Source organism: Paroedura picta, chromosome 3 (assembly GCF_049243985.1).
Source record: "Paroedura picta isolate Pp20150507F chromosome 3, Ppicta_v3.0, whole genome shotgun sequence".
NCBI classification, from domain to species: Eukaryota; Metazoa; Chordata; class Lepidosauria; order Squamata; family Gekkonidae; genus Paroedura; species Paroedura picta.
In genome coordinates, this window is record NC_135371.1 from 124,789,546 (window position 1) to 124,817,330 (window position 27,785).

Here is a 27,785-nt window from a genome sequence, read left to right on the forward strand (position 1 = left end):
AACTATTCATCATGAATAACTTATTCAGTTTTTTTCCTGTGATTAGTCCTTTATTGGTATACATCACAAACACATAATTTTATTCCATGTGTTCATTTTCTGAAATACGTCCCAGTCATAATAATAATTAAAAAAGAACGTCTCATTGTAAGAACTTACCTTGAAATCTGATTAACAAATGGTCTCAATTCCAAGGGGTCGTAGGCACGAGCGAAAGCCCAGCAAACATAGCAAGCAGCATCCCTGACGTTGGAGCCAACACTGCAGGCACCCCGCTTTTCATCATAGGTCAGTCCTTTTAAAATCACAGGAACGACTGTGGAGAATTTCAAAATAGGAAATATGAACAGGATGCAAAAATATTGGTAACTGAAGAATGTAGACTATTAGTTCAAAGTTTATGCTGTTGTTAATTACTTGGTGGAAATGGGAACTATTCCATTCCAATCACAGTACTGTTCTTTCCCTTCCTCTATCAGAATATGAAACAGCACAAATAATGAAAGAGAAAGGTAGCTTCACTGAAAGATAGCTTTGTTATGGGGGAGGGGGAAAATGTAGGTACTTTAATAAAAAGCATCCCATAAATATATATAAACAAGTGGGGGCCCACAAGAAACGAGTGAGAGCAGCTGTCCCATTCCCCCCATCTTTACTTCCTCCTTTCTCCCCTGCTTCTCTCATTCTTCCTCCTACTACCCTTTTTTTCATACTCTCTCTCCTCCAGGCCTGACAGTTTTTCTCTCTTTCACCCCCCCCCCCCGTCCATCACTGTCTCTTTCTTTTTCTCCTTCCCTACCTCATTAGTCCTCCTTTTTCTGCCTCACTACCTCATTACTCTTTCTGCACTCATCACTCTCCTGGCCTCCTGCTTACTTCCAGCAGCAGTGGTAGATCCAAGCAACTTCAATAAGCTCTGTTCATAAATTACATTGAATGCATGGATAATTCGTGTACACTTGTTTTTCAATCAATATTTTATTTAAAATATATATATAGTAGAGCCCGCTGAAATCAAAATTCAGCGGGCGCTAGGGGCCTGGGGAGCTTCCCCCCCCAATCTTGAAAAAAGCTCTCCAGGCCCTAGGGAAGGCAATCCGCGGCTCAGCAAGCCGGCCAGCGGCCTCCCCGGGTCTGGGGAGCCGTTGTCGGGTAGAGGGCGGGGGCCAGAGAGCATACCAGTGCGCGGCTGCTGATTGGCAGTTTGGGGCTGGACTGACAAGCGGAAGGCCCAATCGGGAGGGCCCAATCGCTTCGCGCCTCCCGATTGGGCCCTCTGCTTGTCAGTCCAGGAGAAGGGGCCTATCGGCACCCTTCCTCATCCCGGACAGGGCCTGCCCTCGGGGCCCTTACTGTTTTATTTCTTCCGCTCTGCCAGGAGCGGTTAAAGATATGTTATGAAAGAGAAAAATGGTTTTATATATAGTAAATCATATTATTCAAAAATTACTATACATTTTAGATTATATAAAACAATAAAAAAATTATCCCAAATCTCATCATAATCTTTCCAATCCTTCCCATTTCAGATATTCTATCTTCCAGGGACCACCTCCCCGCTTATGCCTCTCAATCTTTACGCTCTGCCACCACCAACTGGCTAATGATCCCTAAAGAAACTCGCCTAGCCTCAACTAGGGCCAAAGCCTTCTCTGTCCTGGCCCCAACCTGGTGGAATGAGCTCCCGAAGGAAATCAAGGGCCTGACAGAGCTAAAACAGTTCCTCAGGGCCTGCAAAAGGGAGCTCCTCCACCAGGCATTTGGTTGAGACCAGGCGCAACCAACAACACCTACAGGACCCCTGTTCCCTCCCTGCCAAAAATCCACTCATGTGTTCTGTTCTGGACCTGTTCGCATTGTTATACTTTGTTACCTCTGTTATAGTTCTAATGTTAATATTATTATTGTTGTTATGAAAATAAATTCCATGTACCATTTTCTATAATTTATGTAAACTGCTCTGAGCCTCAGGAGAGTATATAAATACAAAAAAATAAATCAATAAAAATAGTCTCTTTTACCATTATATTATTAATTTTCGTTACTACATATTCCATATTACATACCTCTTCACCTCTACATGTCAGCTATAACATGTAAACTATGAATATGAACACATAAAAATCCAAAAAAAAAAAAAGGAACCGCTATATGAAATCAGGATTATATTTCAAATTCTAATTCTTTATATATTTATATAACTGGCTAGAGAGCCAGTTTGGTGTAGTGGTTAGAAGTGCAGACTTCTAATCTGGCATGCTGGGTTCAATTCTGCGCTCCCCCACATGCAACCAGCTGGATGACCTTGGGCTCGCCATGGCACTGATAAAACTGTTCTGACCGGGCAGTGATATCAGGGCTCTCTCAGCCTCACCTACCCCACAGGGTGTCTGTTGTGGGGAGAGGAATGGGAAGGCGACTGTAAGCCGCTTTGAGCCTCCTTCGGGTAGGGAAAAGCGGCATATAAGAACCAACTCCTCCTCCTCCTCCTCAGAGTAGTTTCTCTCAGAGCTCAGCCTCACCTACCTCACAGGGTGTCTTGTGGACAGCGGAAGACTCATAAGCCACGCTGAGACTCCTTTGGGCAGTGAAAAGCAGGGTACAACTGTTCTTCTACTGGAAAGGTTCTACTGAGAAGTTGCTACAAGGAGATGTGTCTCCACTCTCCACATGTCTCCATAGCCTCATGGTCTTTCTGTGCACCCTGTACAATTTCCCCATCTTTCATGAAATTGGTCTCAAATTTGCTTTGTTGTGATGGTCTTGGGAAGATTGCAGCAAGACCAAGATAGTATCCATGTAGAATGGGAAAGTGTACATGTTCCCAGTCTCACCTACATCAGCATTATTTTCCCTGCTGCAATTGCCTGTGATGGCTACCCCCAAAGCATTCCTCCCTTCTCAGATTGGGAATTGCAAACTTCATATGACTTATTCATGAGTAAACATTTCCAGGGCAGAGGCTTTTCCTCTGGACCAGCTGGGGGGCTGTTTATGGAGCTTCTGCAGCCCCCCACCTCCCGAAAGCACACAGAGGCTGCCCAGCCCCCCCCCCCATGTTCTCTCAGTTGAAAGAGGCCACAGCAACTTATTGGCAACTGGGCGTGCTCTGTGACCAGCTCCTTTTCCAACCAGCACTTTTCTGAAACTGGCAGGAAGTTGGAGATGGAGAGATGACCCCTTGTTAAGCCCTTCCTGGCTGAGGGCTGACTTCTGATTGGGTCTAAACTAGCTGGGTGGGCCATTCCTGGATGAGGACCAATCAGATAGTAGGTGACACAACAGATTGGGTTTTATAAGGTTTACTGATGATACCCCAAAAATCCCTTTGTTGCTAGAATGTTCTGGCTTGGCATAATGAAAAGTTCAGTCAGATGAGAGCACTGACTCCTTGTGAAAAGGTAGACTTCTGCTGCCTTCCTTACTTCTTCTCTACCACTATAAGATCTCACCTGTAATTTTGTCAAAACTTTTTCATTAACCTTGCATCATACGAGGCGTATGTTTTTAGCAACATGATAAAACAGCCTTGCAGTCGTGTAACTTGCAAGACTAATGAAGGTTCTGTATAAAGTCTTTCACACAGTTCCAATGGCGCAATGGTAAAACATACCAGCTGCACAGGTTTCCCTAGGAGGCTTCCTTTTGGCATCAGTTGGCTCAGTAATATAGTTTGAACACAGTGCTACTTACTGAACTGCATATAATTTAATCAACTGCTTTAGCCTACAGAAACAACAGCCTTCAGGGGAAAGAGAATTCGCTTAACCCTTTCACTTGTTCTCAGTTAACTTCTACTGTCCAAATCTCATTTCTTTGATGAATGCCGGATAAAAAGGGAAGTACGTAGATTTATTTACTTTATTTATAGCCCACCTTTGTCACTGAGATTCCAGGCAGATTACAAGATATAAAACAGCATAAAACCACCAATACGACTAGGATTACAAAATTAGAAAACAGTGCAACAAAACGCAGTATAAAATATGACAGGTAAACACACAAAACAGCTCTTTAGTCCCTTCCATTAAAGATGAATACTTTTGTGTTAGCCACCATGAAGGGCTCACAGCACACCCCTCCAAACCAAGGAATGAATCACAAGATTTGCCCAGTTCCATTAGCCCCCAGTGTGTCCATGGTGTCTTGATTCTCCCCTGCCCCCGCCCCCTCTTCATGGCAGTCCCATTGACACCATTAATTTTAACCATTTATGGCTAAAAATCCAGACAATGCTCTGCGGTAGTTTTTAAAGCTTCCATCATAAAAGAAGCACTCTTTTGGTTCTATGACATATTCAAGACATTTATAATCCACCTTACTCCTTTCCTTTTAAAGTCCTTTAGAGGCTTAGATAGTACTACTTTCTCACCTGATGCAGAGAAATAATTAGTGGTAGAGTTAGTGGTAGGCATGCCTTAACTATATGCCTGCTTGACCACCAGATCTCCTCTGCTATGGAATTCTTGGAGAACCTTGTGTCAATTTCATTGCTGTGAAGAAAAGGTGCTGCAGATGGGGGAAATTTTGTCAAGTTTGCTTTAAAAATCACACACATACGTATTCTTCCCCTTAGAAGAAAAAAATATTCTCCCTCCTGGGAGAAGTAATGGATGAGGTAGGTGCCACAGGGTAGCTAGTTTAGCAAGAAGGTGGATTTAGAAAGTATGCACAAAGGCATGTCTAAAAATTGAAAAATTATAGCGTACTCTTTAGAGCAGCAACACTTGAAATAAAAAATGAAGAAATAGGTGAAATTGTGCCAGCTTTTATTGGCCTATACTTAACTGGATAAAAGCGGTTATGTGGAGTTTCTGCAACCATTGCGTTGATTGTATGGGAACTAGATACAGAGAGTAAACAACAGGTGCTGGTACAATGTTAGCAAAGGAAATCACCTATGCTAAACCTTAAGTGCATTTACAATATATAAACTGCATAAAATGTAAAGATGTACAAAACTCCTCCTTGTGCGAAAGCCACATAGCAGAACTGATAGTTTAGTATTGTATATTTTATTAAAAGGAAAAGAAAATAAGTTTTAACAGCAGCAATATAGCCCTGAAAAATGTAGTTTAACTTGTTTGCCAGCATGTTGAATAAACTGGTAAAGAAAAAAGGATTTAACTGGTTATACAGGAACACTGAAACAGCCCCTGGAGGCAGTATTTGAAAATCTGCCATAAATTTCTTCTTGTGAAGATTAAACATTCCTGCTACTGATATTACCATTTATGTTGTTTGTTCTACCTTAAACTTAATAGGGGGAAAGGCTGATTTTGTATAAAGTGTAGACACAATGCTCTATCCATCATGACAGAAGACTTTGCCTTGGGAAACAAAAATGAGAGGTGTCAAACTGCAGTCACAACATTTCTAACCCCAAGGAAGAGTCAGAGCTCACAAGGAGCAATTCCACATCAAAATAAAGGGTCTCTTGAGTAGAACACAGTTCAAGAGATTCAGTGATAATTAACAATACAAAAAAGGAGGCCTATCAATATTTCCTTACCTCTAGCCATGTATATAAAAATATATGTAACTCTCCTCTATTAGCTTTTCAGATCCAAAAGGACAGGAGAAATGTCTGCCTTTTAATGACAGACTACCTACCATCATTACCACCTCAGTAGATAAGTTTCAGCATAGATATGGTAGCATTTACTGGCTTATCTACATTCTTCTTTATTTGTATTATAAATTATTTTTATTCTGTTTAGCTACCTTGAGTGCTTTATAGGAAAAATTAAGTCAGTCGGTGGGGCACACTACCTCTTGTCTCCTTTCTTGAGATTCACAGAGTTCCCTGTGAGTGGACAGCTGTGAGTGGACATTTAAAAAAGCTGTGGCTCAAATACACAAATAACCACATGACTGGAGCTGCAAGTGACCTGATTAATATCGAGATAATAATCACTTCTTCTATTGCTCTAGTTCTGCTATAGGTAGGTATACTGAAGGAATATTTGGACTTTATGATAATAAACCATCAACATCGATCTCTTTTTGTATCTTATGTAAGCTACTTTCAATCATCTTTATCCCACTTGGCAGATGCCATGTTGGGGGGCCCTGTCTTATTATTAGCTGGACTACATTCTAATTTTTAAAGAAGCATCCTTCCTTAGCTGAATTATACCAAACTAATGGACAAAGATACTTCTGTGTTAAAGACATGTATGAAAAAGTCAGATGATTATGCAATCAACTTAGACAAATATTGCTGCTTATATCTAAAAAGGGAACATTTTGTATACCAGAGGTACAATCACTGAAAAACTAAGTTGTAAAAATGGGAAGGACTAAACTAGATTGATCCAGCTAATTAAACTCACAGATATGTAGTACACAGAACAGAGAAAGTATGCTTCTTTTAGATGTTAATGCACTATGCAAGGGTACTGAGTATACTAGCACAAATGAACTTATCCTGTATCATTAGAGAAACACACAAAAACTTATAATTACTTGCACAAGGCCTTCTGAATTTTGTAGAACTGTGTTTAACTACGCACTGTGGGAGAATCCCCCTCCCTGAATTTTCTGAAACCTTGCAACCACAGCCTAAGGCAGTATTTCTCAACTTTTTTATCATCAAGAAATCCATGAAACGTTCTTCAGGCTTCAAGACACCCCACAACTGGCGCGATCATGCAGAATATGGTTGGGAAGCATAGTTGGGAAGTACATAACCACTTGGGGTCCCTCCCTTTCCCATCCACTCCAGGCCCATCACTGGACATTTTGAGAGGGGCAAATAAAGGTAAAGGCATCCACTGTGCAAGCACCGGGTCATGCCTGACCCTTGGGGTGACACCCTCCAGCGTTTTCTTGGCAGACTCAATACAGGGTGGTTTGCCAGTGCCTTCCCCAGTCATTACCGTTTACCCGCCAGCAAGCTGGATACTCATTTTACCGACCTCAGAAGGATGGAAGGCTGAGTCAACCTTGAGCCGGCTGCTGGGATTGAACTCCCAGCCTCATGGGCAGAGCTTTCAGACTGCATTTCTGCTGCCTTACCACTCTGCGCCACAAGAGGCTCTTGAGAGGGGTAGGTGGGTTGAAATGCCCATATACAACCTTAAAAATAAATGATATTATGTAAATGTTTAAAAAATATAATTGATGGTCATGATTTTTATGTACATACATGTCCAAAAAAGAAATAGTGGTTAAATGGAAATTATATTCAAATTTAATAGTATCATGTATAGCAGAGGTAGTCAACCTGTGGTCCTCCAGATGTTCATGGACAGGGGTTTGCTGGCAGGGGTTCATGGGAATTGTAGTCCATGAACATCTGGAGGACCACAGGTTGACTACCCCTGATGTATAGAATTAGCCCATGAAATAAATTCTACGAGTGAATAATCTAATTTCAGATATCACATATAGAATATATCATAATAAAGAATTTAGAAGGTAAAATTTATTTATTTAATTAAGACTCACTACATTATTTTACATCATTTTATATTATAAACATATAATACCATTTATTTTTAAGGTCGATATCATTTGATACATTTCTACAATTGAAAAGGATTCATTTATAACATTAAAGTATATATTTATTTATTTATGTACTAGAGGCAAAGCCCATTGTATGAGGAAATACAATGGGCGCTAGGCTTTCCCAATAGGGAGCCATGCCGGAAATGGATGTCAACAAATGGAGGATGCAGACTTCTCTGACTTCCATCTGGGTGGTCAACTCAGCCCCCAAAACAGCTTTTTCACATACTTGCCCAGGTCCTATGAAGGTCAGCAATAAAGTATTCTATCTGTCTTGTGTCTCCAAGCATTGCTTTCTGAGTAGCTATGACAGATGAGGCTGCAGATGGAGCGGAGAGGGTGGGAGAGTGAAAGTGTTCATCATGAAGGTGGTAGCTGTGCTCGTCGAGGAAATCTGCATTCGCGGCGTGCCGCTCACCGCCCCGGGCGCTGCTGCGGTGCCGCTTGCAGCGGGCGAGGGTCTATTCGCGGTGGGCGGGCCGCTCCTCGGCGACAGCGTTGAAGTGGGCCAGCTCCTCGGCAAGCCCAGCCAGGGGCTTAGCGAGCTTAGCTGCCGGAGGGGGGGGGCAGGGCAGGGCGAGCGGTCCTTGGCAGGCGGGATCGAAGAGAAGAACGGTTAAAATGGCGGCGGAGACGGAAGGGAGAGTCCCCTCTCGGCAGCAGAGACGGTGGCGGAGACAGAAGGGAGAGTCCCCTCTCGGCAGCAGAGACAGCGGCGGAGACAGAAGGGAGAGTCCCCTCTCGGCGGCGGAGATGGCGGCGCAGATGGGACGGAGAGTCGGGCGGCGGCCTGACGCGGCGAGAGGCGCTTTGCGCCTCTCACCGCGTCAGGCCAGGAGCAACTGCGAGCCGCGCTGTGTGCGGCTCGCAGTTGCTGGGGCTGGGAATCAGAGGGACCAATCGGCAGGCGCGTCCCTCTGATTGTCTGTCATGAGCAAGGGTCCAATCTGGACCCTTCCTCATCCTGGACACATCCCGCCCCAGAACTCCTTACTGTATTATTTAGTCCGTGGCGCCATGGGCGGTGTACAGATTAAATATAGCTTATATTTTGCATGGAGACAATATGCTCACGTATTGTATGTTCTTTTACATACTTATAGTATCACTGATGAAGGCATCAAAAACCGAATACCAGTTGTTGTTGTTGTTAGGTGCTAACTTGTGTCCAACCCATCGCGACCCATGGACAGTGATCCTTCAGGCCTTTCTGTCCTCTACCATTCCTCAAAGTCCATTTGGCAGGGTGATGTCTCTGCTTTTTAGCATGCGGTCTAGATTTGCCATAGCTTTCCTCCCCAGGATCAAGCGTCTTTTAATTTCTTTGCTGCAGTCCCCATATCTTGGAGCCCAGGAAAATAAAATCTGTCACTACCTCCATTTCTTTGCCAGGAATTGAGAGGGCCGGATGCCATGATCTTCATTTTCTTGATGTTGAGTTTCAAGCCAACTTTTGCACTCTCCTCCTTCACCCGCATCAAGAGGCTCTTTAGTTCCTCTTCACTTTCTGCCATTAGAGTGGTATCATCTGCATACCTGAGGTTACTGAATACCTAGGAGTCCGTTTTAATTTTGGTTTGATAATTTTGGGACATTATCCTTTATTGAAATAAATAGTTGTGCTTGCCATCGATAGCTTGAGACTTATTCCTTCTGCACTTAAGGCAAGTTACTGCCTGTTGGGCTCTGTTTCATGCCACCAAGACTCAGCAGCAGTAGTTAGCTAAAGCTCTGAATACTGCACCAAATGCACAAAGCAATGCATGGTTAGTACCTCCTATCCCTTGCAGTTATTGTCAGACTGACCCCATAGCACCTTCTTGCTCTCATGCTACCAATTCAATACAAGCCTAGAGAGAGATTAGCTGCATTCACTGCTTTGGCCACACATTGGCCCATTATGCACATTCGGGGTGGAATGGTGGTGACTAAAATCACCGATAACGCATGGTGCTGGCTGCAACCGGCCGCAGATTCGATGCATGCCACTGAAAAAGCCGCGTTAGTGAAACACGGAAGAAAGCGCAGCTTCCGGGTGACCGGGGCGCAGCCAGAAGCGGCGCCGGGATCGCCGCGTGCATAATCGGTTACTCTGGGTTTTGCCGCCGTTGCATCCCGTCCCGTGCATAAGCGGTTTGCTTCGCTTCTTCCCCCTCCGCGTTTTCCATGTGACCTGAAATCGCTGTTTCGGCGCCCGTGCATAATGGGTCATAGAAGAACCACACAGAAGAACCAACTCTTCTTCTTATTCACACCCATCCCAATCCTGAAACTCCTTTTTGGGTGAAATACTCAAGTTCATGTGTGCTTTCCACTTTGGAAATGTGAGCTTGTTAGTGTTTAAAGAATAAAAAATTACATCTTTATTGAAAGACTCAGTGGACAGAACCACCTACTGTATTTTCAGATTTAAAGATTCAGAAATTTAGAAACCATTTCAGTGTTTAAGGCACTGAACTGGATTGTCAATTGGATACTCTCTCACTGTGAAGGAGGCCACCTAAATATCATAACCAACCACACTTCAGATCTGGAAGAAAAAAATCAAGCATTTGTTGCACAACTAAATACACAGGACAGGACCATTCAAAAACAATAGTTGTGCCCACAGAGGTGTAAGACCACCAAAGATGTTGCTATATTAATGAAATTAGATAGCAGCACTAGTATGAATCTCAGCTGAAGACCCTCAAAAGCTGCTGCTGATCTGCTAAAACATGCAACGGATTACTGCTGGCTACCTAATGCCTAAAAATATCTGCATTTTTATTCAGTCTCCCCACAGGATACAGTGCACTTCTCTTTCTCAACTACTATGGAATAGCAGCAGCCGTAAATAGTAGGCTAGGCCAACATGTAATTCATAAATTAGCCAGCAGGAAGTCTTAGTGAAATGTAAGAGTGCTCTACCCACTGCTGTTAACTCCTATCTTCCATGAGTCAGATGTTTAAAATGTATCAAACTTCAGACTGCACTAATTTCCTCTGTAAAGAAAGCCCTTTTACACCCTAGAAAACGCAGAGAGTATTGTCCAGTCAACTCGTCCAGACTTGTAAAATATTACCAATGGAAGGATTTGAAGACATTAAGCAGGACAAAAGGATGCTTTGAAAGGGTGTTAAATATTAATCAACAGTTGTGCAAGCAGCAGTACTGAAAGAGGACATTTGAGAGCAGACAATGCAGAATTCTTGCAGATTCAGAGCCATGCCCGTGCTTAAAATGGTTCCAGCTACATATTTCACACAAAGTACTAAAGTGAGGATTCAGTCTTCTGCGTAAGCCTCCCTGCTTGTTTTCAATACTTTTTCTCAAATTAAAGGAGTGAAAAGGAACAATTGCTTATTGATAAATCCAATATGTTATTGTAGTTGTGATTTAGCAGAAGGCCCATGACTACTTGCCCCTCCAAGGCAGGTGCAAAGACAGAAATTTATGATCTTTCACAATTTGAGTGGAAATATTGATTAGAGCACTTTATACATATTTTTCTATCTAACATGAGAGCACAGGGTGGAATGGGCAAATACTACGAGATCACTTTTGGAATGAAATTGCATTCCAGAATATATTGGCGTCAGTCCTTTCAATCGAGTGCCATCAAGTCACAGCCAACGTACGGTGAATCCATGGTATTTTCAAGGCAAGAGATAAACCATTACCTGCCTCTGGATGGCAACCCTGCTATTTCTTGGTTGTCTCTGATCCAAATACTAGCCAGAGCCGACCCTGTTTACCTCCCAAGATCTGATGAATTCAGGCCAGCCTGGCCCACCCAGGTTAGAGCTGGATCAACCCAGGAATTACAGTGTCTCCAATGTGAACATTGTGTTTTGCCCCTTTCGAAAGGTTCACCCATCAGGTGATTGATCTACAGGTACGCAATAATTGTACAACAGAAGTACAACAGAAACAACGATAAACAGGTACCAGTTTGCTAGGTCAATTTGACCAGCTATATCCATTAATGAAGAAAACGAGCAGCATCCTGTCTCCAAGGCTCTGTGCCCTCAACTTGCAGATCCAGGTATTTTACTCCACTGCCTCCAGTTTATTAATGCAATGCCTGCTGCACTTGCTCGTTGTGCTCTACTTCAGCTTCAGCCCAGTTGAGCAGGTCTGCCCAGCAGCAATCATTTCCAGGGAGTGGTTGGGTTTTAATAAGCTCTTTGCTGCACCAGGATCATGCCTAGGGGCCAACATCACTACCACAGCTTCCTTCAGATTCACCAGGGCAAGAACAGAAAACTAAAGCAGGCCATTTTCACAGCACTGGGAGAAGGGCTGGTAAATATAAGGTTCCCAAATGTAGCCCTTAGCACCCCTGCACCAAGCACCTTAAAAATATTACCAATCCATCTTCAGGGCTAGAAAGCAACACCTAATTAAATCAAAGGGGCTGGCCTAACAGTGCTTGCTGCAGTTTGCCTAAACAGCTTCTCCGGCAATCCATTTAAAATTAGTAGCACAGATGCCAGAGCAACGTGGAATTTATAATTTACCAACACTAGAAGCTAAGGGGATAGACCAGAGGTAGTTCTAGTCAACAGAAAAGGATACCTGGAAAACAAAGATATTTAAGGTTGGTAGGATGGGGAGTAGCAATATTCTCATATGAGAGGATTTTGAAGGCAAAACAGCAGCATGTTGGTGCCACTTTTCCTAGAACAAGCTAATACAGTCACCCCTTTGAAATCATCATAAGAAGGTTTTAGATCATGAAGATTTTTAGAAGCTAATCAGTTGTACTACTGCTGCGCCCTATCAAAACCAGTGATGAGGACACAAATGATGGGTATACCCTGGACCTTGCTGGAAGAAAGTGCAGCCCTCCAACCTTTCTGAGCTTGAGGCATCCAGTATGCAGTATTCCAGCAGCACCTCTGTAGCCTGGGGAGTCTTCTAGCTAGCTTCGGTGAAGTTTTTGGTTCAAATCAGGGAAGAATTACTAAAACAGAGTAGAATTCATTTTGTGGTCAAAGACCAGCAAATCATCATAGTCCTACAATAAAATGTTTAAATTATAAAGTTAAAAAGAATGACTAAGAATTTATTTTATTTAAAACATTGTTATCCTATTTTTTCACCCAATTACACCCAATTAGTATGCTCAAGGCAGTGAACAGATGGGAGGAAATGAAGCCAACTTCTTTAAAAAACCATATATAATAACAATTTTAAAAAGGAAGGCAGGTCAATAAAGGAATGCCAAACAAAAACAGTCTTCACCCACTGGCAGAAGGTAACAGTGGAACAGGGGCTTCACGTAAACATTCTACTGTGAACCCAAGACAATGATACATTATAGGTATTAAGGATTTTGCTGGCCAAGTAGTTACGAAATGGGAAAACCAATGCCAGGCCAATGTACCCTATCTAAAACCAGTATGTGAAGATATACATATAGTGGGATAAATCCAATAACCCCCTAAGGAGACTTCCTCCAACTTACAGGGAGGCAAACCCAGGGCCCTGGACCAATTAGACAGCTAGATGATGGTGGGCCAGGAAAGACAGGACACTGAAGATATTTGATGAGGTTATAACACACATGGAGACTTTGACTGTTTAATGTTATAATTGAATCAGATGCGATGGCTGCAAGGCGTACACAAGAGCTAGTCTACCTATTATCAAGGACTTTAGAAGACAGCAGGGAAATGGCTAGTAGAAATGTACCTGTTTCTCCCATCAATCTAATTGGGCAGCATGTTTTATTTAATTCTCATTCATCATCAAACAGGCATAAAATATAGGCCCCCTGGCTTAAGACAGGATGTTAGTCTGGAACGATAGGAATCCTTCAGTCTGCTAAGAATCAAAAGTACCTAAAAAAAAAAAAACCCTGTACATTTGAGTACTTCCAGGTAAAATACATAATTAAATATATCTATTCATTTAAAAATGTTTGTCTCCTTCCCATCATTTAGGTTTTCAAGCTGCCTTACAAATAAATTTGAACAAAGCTACTTACACCCTCAGCAAGGGCAGGCTTCCACATGTTAATATGTCACTCTAAAACAAACAAACAGGTTCACTTGAACTAAACCTGATGTCCACGCCAGAGGGCGAATATGCCACTGGTGCAGGGCTTTGGGGCAGAAAACAAGCTCTTCCTGGGAGCACCTCCTCCTCAGACCACTGTGGGAATAAAGCAGATGACAATATGCAGATACGGTTGGTCAAGGCTGCTCCTCACAGAGACAGGAGATTTGATGATAGGAGCCCACACATGAAGAAGAGTGATGGAATCATTGACTGATGACAGCCCTCAAACCTCCTTGGCCCAAGCAAGTGGCATAATGGATCATAATGCCCAGAAAGCTCTGGTTTGTCCGTGCCAAACTATTTTTTGCAGCTAGTTTGATTAGTGAGAAACTTGTGAAAGCTCAGATGTTAGTGAATGGGGATTGATATATCAGTACCCTGCCTGGCATCCTGCCTTTCCCCAGCACTACATAGTGCTGACATCAACTGTGGTCTTAAATGAGATATTGTAGGCAAATGAAGCCATCACAATGTCCTCATTCCAAGGCATGGGGAGGAACGTGCTCCACTGCCAAAGCCCACATTTCCTGGCTTGCCACACTACTAGCAGCTTCAGAACTGCATGGCAAGATTTTCATATTGACCTACTTCTAGTTATGTGAAGTTCTATATGACTGCTGGCAGCAGAATGCAAAGTGAGATGGACATCTAGATGCCCTTCCTACTAAGTCACATAAAGCTGATAGGTGACATCCAGATGCATATCTAACAGCAGATTTCATCCATTACTTTCAATGGCATGTGTTTCTAGAAAAGGACTCCCCATTATGCCCAATCTGATACAAGTTAGTCAGCTGTGTGCTGGATCTAGATGAGGGAGCATCAAACAAGCTGCCTTAGTAAGACAGTCCACACTCTTTCCCATACCTACCTCTGTGCAAATATCTCCTCTTTTTGGCAGAGATTTAGATGCCCTTTGCCTCAAGGGAAAGCACAGAATTATAGCTACTGTTCTATGCCCTGAAAAAAAGAGTTGCTGCAAATTGGCATTTCCCCCTAAATAAGGCATTTCCAGTTCAATTGATCCTGTCTCTGTGCTGGGTATACTAATAATACAAACATACTTAAATGTAAAATAACAGCCACCTTGCTCAATCATCTCCTTTATCTAAGCCCAACATTAAGAAACCTACTTTTTGGAAATAAACGTTTAAAAATAATTTCACATTAAAAATCTTCACTTAGTACAGTAGAATACTATTTTATCTCCAGGTAGTTTTTTTAAAAGTAAAATGATCAGAAAGTCAACACAAACACTCCTGCCTTGCCTTCATTATTCAGCAATTACAACCAATTTTAACCCAGCACTCATGGGGTCAGTTGTGTCTAGCTGTATTTACATAAGCACATCACCAATGATGACGGGGTGGAACAGGAAAAGAGCTCCTCAAAATTGCACCACGGAGGTTATGCTTGTGGTTCTGTCCTTGGTGTAAGAAAATCAACTGGCTGGGTTTGCTCCACTGCAGCACAGAAATCAAGAAAAATCGGCAACGGGGAGGGGAAAGAGGGAGTGAATGGTCAAGCAGAGCACGGGATGGGCACTCACCATCTGAACAATTACTTACAACATTAAACTACCACCCACACACACGTAATGCAAAGTCATCTGGTAGTAATACTGTCAGTTTATTTTCATGGAGGGTCCGTTGCATCTGGAAAGTCAAGCTGTGAAGGGAGAAGCTATGTAGATAGTGAAAATCAAACTCCTACCAAGATGACTCTTTCCCATTTACTAAATATCTGGCCGCTCACTTCTGGCAAGCTTTGGCACGTTTCTACAGCAAGTCATCTTGGGTTAATTCAGTCCTGCCATTCCCAGACAGAAGTTATCATGAGGACAAAAACACTGGCAGGAAGGGTGGGGGGAGAAGGTGGCAGCACACGGGTATTCTCACAGTCTCACAGAACAATCCAGGCCAGAAAAACCTAATCAAGTAGTGCCATATGTTGCAGCCTGCAATTTCTTCTACTGTTTTATGGCCCTTTAAAGTGGTCATTACAATCTGTGTCTCACTTAGAAATTATTTAAGAGGACTTAAAATGAAGGAACATGCCTGTACTGTGTCCCCTTGACAGGAGATTAACAACTCAGTGGGAGAAACAAAAACTTGCTTGTTAGAGGGCACAAACATGACAAGTGTTCGGCTTCACAGTTCAGATGCTGAGGTAACATCAAATATAAGGCAGTGGATGGAAACACATGAACTGTAGCTTCAGGCTTAAGTAATATCAGGTGCATCTCTACACCCTCAGGGCTCAACTCCTACACTTTTAAGTCCCGCCCATTGAAACAGCCTCCTTTAGTTTCACTTAGCAATCAAACAGCAAACAGGTACTTCTCTCTCAACACTGACAGCAACAGTTTAACAGCCTTAAATAACTTGGACTTCAGCTGCCAGACTCACAGGTAAGTGGACTCTAAAAACCAGCAACTTTTTATTTTAAAAAAAGGCAACTAGTGCAGTGAACGTCTGCCAATTAGGTTTTTTTTTATTGTGCTTCCCTTGAACTTTGCTTTCCTTGTAAGAGATGTAACTCCTATTACCAGAGATTTCACAAGAGATAAAGAAAAATAAAATCACTTTTTTAATCGGTAAAAATGGTTTGGGTTATTTCAGTTCACTCGTATGTTTTTCAAAGTATTATCACTGGCACATTCGTGGTTACATCTCTATTAAGAAGCTCTAATTTTATTTTTAATTTAAATCTTTATATATTAGCTTCCTCATTTAGCTTGTTATGATTTGTTCTATTTGATTCTGTAGCTCTCCTTAAGGATTCATATAAATAAGATGTCAAACACTTTCAAGGCTTTCTAAACTTTACACAAACTGGGGAGAGTACTACACACTTCAATTATTATATTTATCAAAATGATGTTTTTTCAGTGGATGAAAAAGTCTTTATTTTATTAAAGGCTGAGGAAAAATAAAGGCTTCAATATTAATTTACACTTCCCCAAAAGGATAATTTGAAGGTATTTAGAACAAAAATGTCATTGTTAGAAATTTGGGAGGGGAGCAAATGTTTGCCTACCAGCTATTTGTAAACTTTAATTTATTTTTCTACCATCTGCTCTAAATGGCTATAGATATTTATCCTTTTGCTCATTTAAACTCCTTCCTCTAATTTATATACAATGAAAACTGTAGAAATTAAAAGTTCAGTAGAGAGGAGGGTTAATCACGGGGAAATCTCAACTGGCATAAAACTCACAAGTCTTGTTCTTGAAAAATGCTGGAGAGGGGACAATGACATGATTCTGAGTTATGCAATAATGCCACATCACAATATTTTAATCACAGCTTGCCCTTCAAAATATGCTCCACCCCAGTAAGGACTCTCTGACAGCCAGATCAATATCACCAAAAAGAATGCTGCAACAGCAACTGAGCATGTGCGTATTAATATGATTGTGTAGCCATCCATAGTGATGACCTATTAAGCAAGATAATTATACCACTGTCTGCAGGTAAAATTATTTTGAAACTGCCCCTTTAAGTCTTATACAGAAGGCCCCTATTTAGCAAACCATTGCAACAATGAATACTTTTCACAATGACAAAATACAGAACCGTCCCTATTTTCATCTTTAAGGTAAAAAAGAAAACTGGTTGTCAAATGAAACTCCTTACTGTCATGACAAGGTGTGAATCTGTGTCAGCTGCTAAGTATAACCACACTTAGTCTAATTCAGATAAGTAACAATATGGGGACGGGGGAGGGAATCAGAAAAATCTGTTCGTTCATATTTATCTAAGTAAACTCATCCAGGCTTCCCTTACAAAAAAATACAATGTGCATTTTACTGTAGAAGCTTCCACATACCATCCTAATGAATTCCTTATATTAAAAGTAGAAGCATAAAAACCTCATCAAATGTATGCTCATTCAACAACTAATCCTACTGATTGAAATGGTGCTTACAACAAAGTAAATGTGCATAGGATTACAGCTGAATAGTTAATTTTTATGCAATGCTTGCCCTTTATTATTTGAAAACTTAGCAATGAAACTAATAATTACAAAAGGGTTTGATTATTGAGCATTCTGCTAGCCAGAAAGCCATCTCCTCAGTCATATCTGGGAAACTGAGCTATAAAGAATAGAACCCGTCCTCAAAAAAATTCACACAGCCCTAGAGTAAGGCATAGAAATTAGAGTTTTATTTTTTATACATTCTTGAAGTTAATATACACCTGAAACACACTCATGGTTCAGTCATCTTTGTTCCTCAAGAGAAAATTGTGATGTCCTGCAGTGCAAATTTTAATTTTTTAGAAATGTGAAACTATTTCTACATGCTAAAGCAACAGAACACCTAGCATATTAGCTGGACAAATGAAATGTCTATTAAATAATGAAGAAATGTTCTTGTATTTTTGTCTGAATACAAATTCAAACTGTTGGTGAACATAGCCAGAACTGGATAAACCAGAGGGCAGTTTGTTGTGACAACAGTAACTTCGAGCATTATTTGCCTTGAGACTTAAAAGTCAGTACAAAGGTATAATAGGTAAAAACTGAACTCACCAACATTTACAAGTCTTCCTACAAATTTAAACTGAAACTTTGAGAAATTTTGTTTTAAAATGCCATTTTACTCCAAGCTATAAAAGTATTAACAATGTTGCCTGAAATTTGTGCATTTTATGTATGCCGCAAAATCCCCCCTAAATTTGACAAACTAAGTAACCAAAATTGGTTATATGGCTGGGACACAAGGAACTGCACAACTAAGGGCCACAGGGCTTTTCTCAAGCAACCTCAAGTGCTACATTTTGAAACTTGCTTTTGAAACTTGAGAAGAATTGCAAAAACAGGTTCAAGGGTTTGCTAAAACAAGAAGGGGAGTAAAAGTTCCACTGAGGGTTATTTGGGGCAAGCCTACATCAGAAACCACAAGAATTAGCTTCTTGTTGCTTGATGGAAAATACTAAGTAAAGGATGCTTTAAGCAAAATCTCAACTGGTTAGTTACTTGCAGAAGAATACCTCAGTTAGTCCATTGTAACGCAGAAACAAATCAGCCAAGATTACCAAATTAACTACACTGAGTGTTCCTAGGATAATACCTAAATTATAAGGGATAGGAAATATATGATGAAGTTAGGACACCTAAGCAGGGTCATGCTTTAAATAAATATATTCATATTTAAATGCCCTATTACTATTATTTTATCACTTACAATCCTATCAGTCTAAAAATACTAACATTCACATTTTAAACAGTAACCGTTGCCAACCTTTTTTTTTTAACACACATAAATATCCCTTCAAGACTAGTAATGTAACAAGTAGCATTACCGTAGTTTCGGGTAACTCAGATACAGTATGTGGTTTTGCAACAGTCATCATTTTGATAATGGTGCTTACAGTTCATAATGAAATCATCACTTTTTAGATCTCTGCCATAACACATCCTGCAAAATCATGAGAACATGACTCTCAGAGATTCTCACGCCTTCAGAATCAGAGAACATAATGGAACAAGTCAATACAGGCCCATCTGACTTATCTGTCGAGAAAAATCACCAAACCTGTATTTAAAAAGTATCCACTTGTTTCGCTTTTAAGAGAAAGCAAGAGGATCACATGTCCCTATAAAATCAATTGGTGTTTTTTTAAACTCAGATTTACAGCTAATGTTGCAGTCTGCTAAGAACACATGCTATAACTAACTAAACAAACAAAAAGCTATGTCGCTATAGACCATTTCTTATAGCTATTTGCCTTTATAGCTAAACTTATTTGGCAAAATGAGAAATTGGGGGCAGGGTGTGCTACTTTAAGCACTTAAATCCTGGATCATTATGGGGTGTTAAAAGTCATTCACACAGGTGGGTATTAAATACTTGCTTAGGCTGCTTTAAAAGCTTGTTTGCTCTCTAGTGGAGCTGGGTCAGCTCTCCAGGATGGAGTCAATCCCACTCCACCCTACTTCTCCCCAGCAAGGAATCTCTTCCTCTTTCCCCAACTGGCTGGACCGGATTGCCCTCAAGCCTCTGCTACTGCCAGGCCCTGCCTCTCTCCTACTTGTCAACCACCTTCTGTTCCCTCTCGCTCTGCTTTCATCTTTTCCTAGTCACATCCTCAGTGGCTGTTCCTTCACTGTTGTTTCACCAAGCTCTCTTTAATTAAGTCAACTGAAAAAGCCGGTAATAGGCACTCCTGAACTTTGGGTCAGTTAATTAGGAGTGCATCTCCAGACCTAGGGTTTCCCCCCCTTAAGGCAGTTATGTTTGCAAGATATGAAATTCTTCTGTATTAGTGTCACCTTCCATATGTTTAGAATCTGTGATTTTAAATGTGAGTAATGAGATAACCAGATTTGTAGGTGTCAATATATTATTCTGGGTAGTGAAACCTAAAGAAGGTTACAAGGAATTCTTTAGGAATGGAAGTGAGTGAACAACAAAATGAGAAAGATTCTTTGTTCGAGTGTGTGCTATGGGTATGCAAATAACATTTTACTGACATTTTTTCTGTTTGGCTCTATTAGACCTGAAAACATTTTGGGATTTCTGAAAAATCCCAGATCAAAATACCAGTACAGTATTCAAATTTGGAATTTTTCAAAAATCCCAGTTTTGTTCCTGGTCCAATAGATAAAAAAAAAAGTTTTAAAAATAATTAGGCCAGCTCCTTGGGCTACCTTGATTTTTCCTGCAACCCAGCTCAGTTCTCCTGCATTCTACTTTAAACCAGGCTGCAGGAGGTGGGAGCCCCATGAACTGCTGTACCGTACAGAGCACACTGATCCCAGCAGAACAGAAGCCTCGCTTCTCCTGCAGTCTGGTTTTAAATGGGCAGCAGGAGAAGCAAGCCCCAGTACTGCACAGAGCACACAGAAGATCCTGGCTGGGATCACTTCTTACGTAGTCCAGTTTAAACTGGGATACAGTAGAAGTGAGCCTAGGAGCAGCTGTGCTGCCAGGAGCAATGTGTATGTGGCACAGGAAAATCTGGCTGGGCTCGCTTCTCCTGCAGTCCAAATTAAACCAAGCTGTAGGGAGAAGTGAGCCACGGGAGCAGCTTCGTTAGGCTTGTTTTTCTTGACACCCAGTTTAAACCGGGCTGCAGGAGAAGCCAGGGCAAAGCTGAGCCAGCAGGAACAGTCTGCTCCCCACCGGCACAATTTATCCTTGGGCTGTCTGTTTCAATATTCTTTAAACTTTAAAGGGACTGCAGTAGAAGCCTGACAAACAGCTGAGACGCAGGAGTGACCTGCTCCTGCCTCTCCACTCTTTTTGGAATTAACCAGTATTTCCCAAATATATCCAGGATTTTTTCCCATTTTCCTGAGAAAACCCAGATACACTCAGGGTCCTAAATCTATCAAAAAATCTATCAAAAAATACCAGTAAGGTATTTTTCAGGCAGATTTTTGGCTCAGATAGACCCAAATGCACATCCCTAGTGTGCATTCTGCACTAACTTTAAATCTTAACATAAGACGTGTTAGGGGGTTTGAACTCACAAAAGAGATCTTCGGTTCACTGCAAATATAAACAATGTGCAGAAGATATGAAAAAAGGCAATTCCATAAAAATTGACATAGTTCTATTTAAAAAAAACATTAAGAGTAGAAATAGCTTAAAACATTAATAAATACATCAACTAATTAATCAAACCAACATCAGGATAAAGAGCATGATACCATGAACCTCAGGATTATGTACTAAAAGATTCAAAAACCTTCCAAAGACCTGCAACCTGTGCCTTCGGGGCAACAACTGGAAAGATCTTTCCTGCCCATCTGCACATAAAACCATGCAGATTTCCACAGCACCTTCAGAACCTGAGGAGGTCTACTGCTGTGGAAACATGCAAGGGTTCCAAAGTCAATTAGTCCAATTAATTCCATGTAGATGCAAACAGGTCAGTAGTCCAATAAAGCACTTTTAAAGAGCTAATATAGCAAAGCCAATGAATGGTGCTACTCCGCCATCACCATCTTTCTGGCAATCCACTTCGGCAGCATATATACAAAAATTGGAATGGTTTCCAAAGCAGCTTCAAAGGTATTTGCCCCCCTTTTTTCCATCCCCAGAGAGCTAGAGAATTCAATCTAGAAGTTATCAAGTCATGAGCAACAGTGGCCAAATTCACTTTCTTGAGAACAACTGCATCCTGAGCAGTTAAAAGGCACTGGGGGAATGTCATTTCTGCCACCTGCTTATTCTGAAATCACTGCCAAACAGCAAATATTGTAACTCTTTAAATACATAAAAATTTTGGGTACAGTTTTGATAATTCCATCTCCAAAACAGCAGATGTGGAAAAGGAACAGAAGAAACCAAATTCAGGAGATTGGGCACCACTCCTATGTGGAAAGTTTAAAGCACCTGAAACTTTAGGGGGTTTTTTGTTATTAAAAATGATGACACAGGAGGAGGCAGGACAAAGGAGCATAACATCAGTGTAGACAAAATGGATTGAGAGAACTGTCATGCAATGAATGTAACTGAATGACAAAAATGATATCGTGTTTATGCTGCCCTGTTAACTTCTGGAATTCACTTGCATTAAGATGGGGAGATGGTTAAAAATCAAAATGGTATTTTAAAGGGGTTAGACAAATTCAGGGAAGTTAGTTCTATCAGTTACTGATGGGCTAATGGAACTTCAATGTTCAGAAGCATTATATTTGAGTAGCAGATTCACTTTCCTGCTTACAGAGGCATCTACTCAACCACTACTGGGAATAGAATACTGGACTGTCAACCTGATCCAGCAAGGTAGATCTTACTCCCCCACACGCACACGCACACGCACACGCACACGCACACGCACGCACACACACACGCACGCACATATGCACACACGCACACACGTTCCTGACTATGGCGAACCAGATGCTTATGGAATTTCACAGGGCAACATTTGCATGAGAATAAGTGTTTATTTTGGTTCTCGCATATAGTATTTCTAACATTAATGTTTACATTAATTTTTGTGTTGCAGTTCCTGTTGAGAGTGCTGTTCTCTTCAGAAAAAGAACTGGCTTCATAGCAGTAGTTCAAGAACTTCTTACTTGGATTAGAAGGAAACCTAGAAAACTTAAAATATCAATAAATTTAAATGAAAACGGAGAGAGCTTAACATAATAACTGAAGAAGAAAGATGAGTCTTATCAAAGAGCGTAAGCCAAAAAAACCTCATTATATTCCAAGGCCTCCAGGAAAGCCATTTAAATACAAGTGTTTTCAATGCCCATTTACTTGCAATGAGAAATCACACCTTTTCAACCACATGAAATATGGGCTCTGCAAAAACTCAATTACTTTAGTGTCTGAACAGGATCGCAATCAAAGCATCAAATGTTCAAAATCTAGTTCCTTGGAGCCTAAACAGATCAATCAGGCAGATGCCGTTGCCAAACCAACTTCCACCAAAGCGCTCTTAAATCTCGACTCTAAGCCTCAATATGCTTTTGCCAAAGAAGATGCCAAGGAAAACATGGACATTCAAAACCAAGCAATAAGTAAATCAGTAAATGGGCAAAAAACATTGATTCAGAAAGAATTAATTCCTGTTAGTAATGAAGCAGCAAGTACAACTAATGTGCAGACCAGTCTTGAAGGCATTGTGAGACCCTCTGCTTTTGTGCCTGTAGGAGAGCATCGACACAGTAAAGACAGTAATAACATCTCTCAGTTGACATCTCTTTCTGATTCAAACAAAGGCTCTCCCTTCCACACAAAGTCAGCATTTCATGCTCCAAACCACCCATGGAAACCAGGTTCAAGCCTTATTGCATCAGATTTTACTCATAAAATTCCACCCACAAAAGGTTTTGCTGGCATCCCATCTTATATGCAGCCTATTATTCCAGAGTATCCACCTTCATTGTATGAGCATGGATTGGCTATCTATGCACCTTATTTCCTTCCTGGTAACTCTCACGAGTGTGAAAGTTCAGTGCTCTCTGTCTATGGCTCTCAAGATCAAAGACATTTTCTCCCTCACTCTGGACCACTCCCTAAGCCAATAAATCCAGCAATTTATGAACACTACAGATTATTCCAGCAATATCATTCCAATCCCCCAGTACCATATGGATTTTGTAGGCCAACAGAATCACCATTTTACAAGCTTCCACATATGGCAAATATCAACAGAGATCCAAGTTCTCAATTAGTGGAGGAAACAACCTTGCTATATCCAGTTTCTCCAAGCCCCACCAGGTTACATCTGTTGAATTCTCATAAAAAACCAGCTGATTATGAAAAAGAAGTTCCTTTGCTGCATACCAAAAGCCATTCCAAAGAAGATCAAAATGAACGAGAAAATGCCAAAATGAGCCCTCGGGCTGGAAGTGCAGCAACAGGGTCTCCTGGAAGACCCAGTCCAACAAACTTCACTCAGACAAGCCAAGCTTGTGAAGGGTTGTTTGATCTTTCCAACAAGTCAGCTTCCACTAGTATTAGCAAGTATGATCAACCACAACCAGAAGAAAGTTTCACAGCATTCAGACCTGTGAGAAAAAGTACTGACCAATCCACTCAGCCTTTGTCAAATGACGAGACAGAAAAGACACCCAGAAGGTAAAAGAAAAAAAATCTTGTAAGCTATCTCCCCCCGCCTCCCCCCATTCTATAAAAACATCAAACATGCCATTAGGATACTTTGCCTGAAAATTCTCTGGGTATATTTCATTACATGTCCAACTGGTAACAATGAGCATACATGGAACTAGATTCAGAGAAATCCAGGCAAGCAAAAAATTAATTAGAAGTGAATATACTTAGAAATATATTTGATTTACAGCGTTATGTGATATGCATGTTTATCTAAAAGTCCCATTAAGTTAGAGATCACTCACAGGCTAAGTGTGTCCAGGAATACAGCCACAGACAGACAGATTCCTAATGGACATGTTTATTTTTGTTAAATTAATGTTAATCTGTTCTGCAATGGAAGAATAGGATTTGTTGAGGAAAATTAGTCATATAAAACACTGCCCACCTTCTAACAAACAGTAGGCTATATATATTTTAAGAGATGGGCACAAACCTGTTCACAAACCAAAATTCAGCCCAGACTCAGGCCAATTCACAGTATGTAAACGGATGTTCGCAGAAGGTACCTTCCTCGAATATTTACCAGACTTGTGGGCAGTTAGGTTCAGCTAGTCAGGATCAGCCATTTAAACTTGAAAGTCAACCAACGTAGGGTCTGCCAGTCAGCTGGCTGGTAGCCATTTGAACCTTTGATTTTGCCCCCCCCTTTTGACGGGAAGTGAGAAAAACCAAAGGGTTAAATGGCTGCCAGTTATTTTAAACTAACAGTTGACTGGTGGACCCTGTGCAGCTTGGCTTTCAACTCTAAATGTTGTGCTGTTGGGTTTAAATGGCTGTGAGCCATTAAAACCTTCAATTTTAGACTCCCCTTCAAGGCAGGGGGAAACAAAATCAATGGGTTAAATGACTGCCAGTCATCTAAACCCAACAATTGACTGGCAGATCCACCCAGCTGTTAGGTTTAATTGACTGAGAACTATTAAACCCTTCAGTTACATTCACCTCCCCTTGAAGCAGGGATACATGAAACCAACAAGTTACATGGTTGCCAACCGCTTAACCCAAGAGCTGACCAGTTAGGTCACTCAGCTGTTTAAGTGTCTGTGAGTCATTAAGCCTCTCAGTTTCCTTCCCCCCCCCTTAAAAGAGGGAGAGGGGAAACTAAACCAACAGATTAAATGGCTGGCAATCATTTAACCCTTCCTAGGCATTCCTCCCTTTTCTTTTGGCACCAGCAAATCACAGCAGAGAGAAAAGTGGAAGGGAAGTCCCTTTCAGGGTGGTCCCCACCCCTTTTCTACCAACAGAGATTCACTTCAGCTCAAAGAAAAGGGGAACCAACTTCACTGGATTGGCACGTTTGGGGTGGGTATATATATATATATATATATATATATATATATATATAATTGTCATGTTTGTTGTGCTGATTTTTAAGGTTATTTAAATTAAACATACAGTACTTTAACTGAAACGCACAACCATAGCCCTCAGTCATTAATATTATTCTTATTTCCTACCCATCTTATCCCAAGAGATTAAGGTGGGTTACAACACAATAATTTATTTTATCATGACCACAATGAAAAGTTCAAAAAACAGGGAGTGAATGGCCTCTGGCTTATCAGGAATGAAACTTAAATCACTCATATATTCATAGCAAACATTACTCATAGTAGCAACATGTATCCTGTATGTGCATTAATTAATTTGCATACTGGTCTACAAAACAACCTGTTGCACTTTCTACTGGTATCTTATTTCCAATCAAATCAGGTCATTGTATATGTTTTATTGTAACATAATGTAGCCATGCAGTCACAAAACTGAACAGCATATGAATTCTATTAAAACTTCTAGTGTGTCTAATTTCACTACTGAAAACTGTTTTTTCTTCTTTCTAGTGAAAATGAAAATCTAGAACATTCAAGTGATGGTCATGAGGGTGCCCTGTCCAATTCTGATGACGACACAGGAATAGCACCACTTAACCTTTCTAAGAAGCCAGATGCAAACAATGTTCAAGAGCATATGTTCACAAACACTGTTCATGTGGAAACCCAGAACTTTGAAGAACTGCAGGAAATGCCCCTGAATCTCTCTGTAAAAGACAGCTGTAACACAAAACCAGCACAACATAACTCACTGTATGTAGCTGAAAACCAGGAATCTCTAACAACAGAAAATGAAAGATTGTCAACTGAGATATGCAGCTTTAAAAATCTTATGGACAAGGGTTCCTACAATAAGCCTCTCACTGAGATGCAAGGGAAAGAAGCTCAGGAAATCAGGACAATTGACAACTGTGATGAACAGAAACAAACAGCAGCTGTTGCTCTCTGTCAGTTAGCTGCCTATAGTCCTAATAAAGTCCAAATGGAAAGTTCAGAAAAAAGTAATCAGGAGAACACTACTCAATATGCAGAAACTACTCCTGAATCTCCGAATACTCAGGACAATCACTGCAGTCAAAAAGCAAAAGGACAAAAAAGGACCAATCAAAGAGAAGGAGCAAAACTACAACAAGGTGCCAAAAAAGTAAGAACAAATGACTGCAGTAGAGTGTTTACTCTGAGGAAGAGAAACAGAGTATCATAATATTTAATTTTCTAATATACTATTAAGCAGCTTCCAACTGCATTATGGATCAGAACACCAACTTTTCTAGCATTGATTCTTATTTTACAATGTGGCTGATTTGTCTGGTTGATTCAAAATGTAACATAAAACTCTAAACTCCCCTTAATTTTGTATTTATGTTGTAAAATAATCCAAATATGCTGAGTATAACTTGGTTTTCCTGCCTGTACATGTAAATGAAAAACAAATTTAATTTTGTGTTTTTAAGTGCACTATGGTGGATGCCTTGTATCTGCTTTTATAACCAAAAATGTAACCCTTAGAAAAAATCTCTTATTCATGACATATTAGTAACATAATATGGTTGTGACTTATTCCAGACATGCTTTTTTTTTTGAAGTGGTTGTCGATTCCTCTATTATTTAGTTGTGTGAAAATTTCATATGCTTTTCAACAGCTGTGTTCTCAAAGACTTTGATACCTGGGATTGGGAGAACTTGCATTAATTCTGGCTAACATTTATATTAACATAAATTTTATATGAAGTCAAATGGCAGAAACATTCTGCAAACCTTTTTATGACTTAAGAATGATTCTTTTTATTCAAAAGCAACAAAGATGGACAATTATGAAACTGCTTTAAACATTTACAGTGGAAGGATTCCACGGTGGATATTGACAGTACAATATTGTCAATGAACTGAACTGTCTTCGCACATAAGGATTATTTAAGCCACACTTTAACTAGTTTTATTTAAAGTCTTGGGGCTGGGATTTTCAAAGGAGTTCCAATTGTTTGAGACTGGGAGCAATGCTCCATCAAATGCTCTTTTGCTTGCGAGACAGCAACTTTGGAATCAAGCACCCAGACAGTTATTTATTTTGTTCCCTATTAAGAAGCAGCACTGCTGGTAAAGGATTTATTGGTATTGCTGGCATACTTATGAAATTTAAAGCACTAAACAGTGGCATGCTATTTTTTTTCCTTTGCCAAAACCCATTTTCCATTTCATTTTGCAATAAATGCTTTGTATTATACTTGCAAAATAGTCATTATAGTGTTTACTTTTGTCTTCTTATGTGTCTTGCAAAGAAGAATAAAATCAAAATCTG

General features: G+C 40.6%; 2 protein-coding genes across 3 annotated transcripts in view; one reads left to right on the forward strand and one right to left on the reverse strand.

Annotated features, from left to right (window-relative positions):
* The window catches only part of TBCD (tubulin folding cofactor D), a 179,387-nt gene that overhangs the window by 105,086 nt on the left and 46,516 nt on the right, over nt 1-27,785 (reverse strand). For both annotated transcript variants that reach the window (XM_077327561.1, XM_077327563.1), the window contains one exon: nt 160-316. In XM_077327561.1, coding sequence (XP_077183676.1) covers nt 160-316 — 157 coding nt within the window. The remainder of the gene's footprint in view (nt 1-159; nt 317-27,785) is intronic.
* Nucleotides 15,703-27,719, forward strand: ZNF750 (zinc finger protein 750). Its single transcript, XM_077327571.1, has 3 exons — nt 15,703-15,974; nt 22,534-24,116; nt 25,997-27,719. Exons 2-3 carry the CDS (start codon nt 22,693-22,695, stop codon nt 26,688-26,690), a joined length of 2,118 nt encoding a protein of 705 aa, XP_077183686.1. The 5' UTR covers nt 15,703-15,974; nt 22,534-22,692; the 3' UTR covers nt 26,691-27,719.

What these genes read in the sequence shown, in the direction of transcription:
- ZNF750 (XM_077327571.1), top strand. Translation starts at nt 22,693, where the DNA reads ATGAGTCTTATCAAAGAGCGTAAGCCAAAAAAACCTCATTATATTCCA. An exon ending in ACAGAAAAGACACCCAGAAG is followed by an intron (nt 24,117 to 25,996) that starts GTAAAAGAAAAA and finishes TCTTCTTTCTAG; the next exon opens with TGAAAATGAAAATCTAGAAC.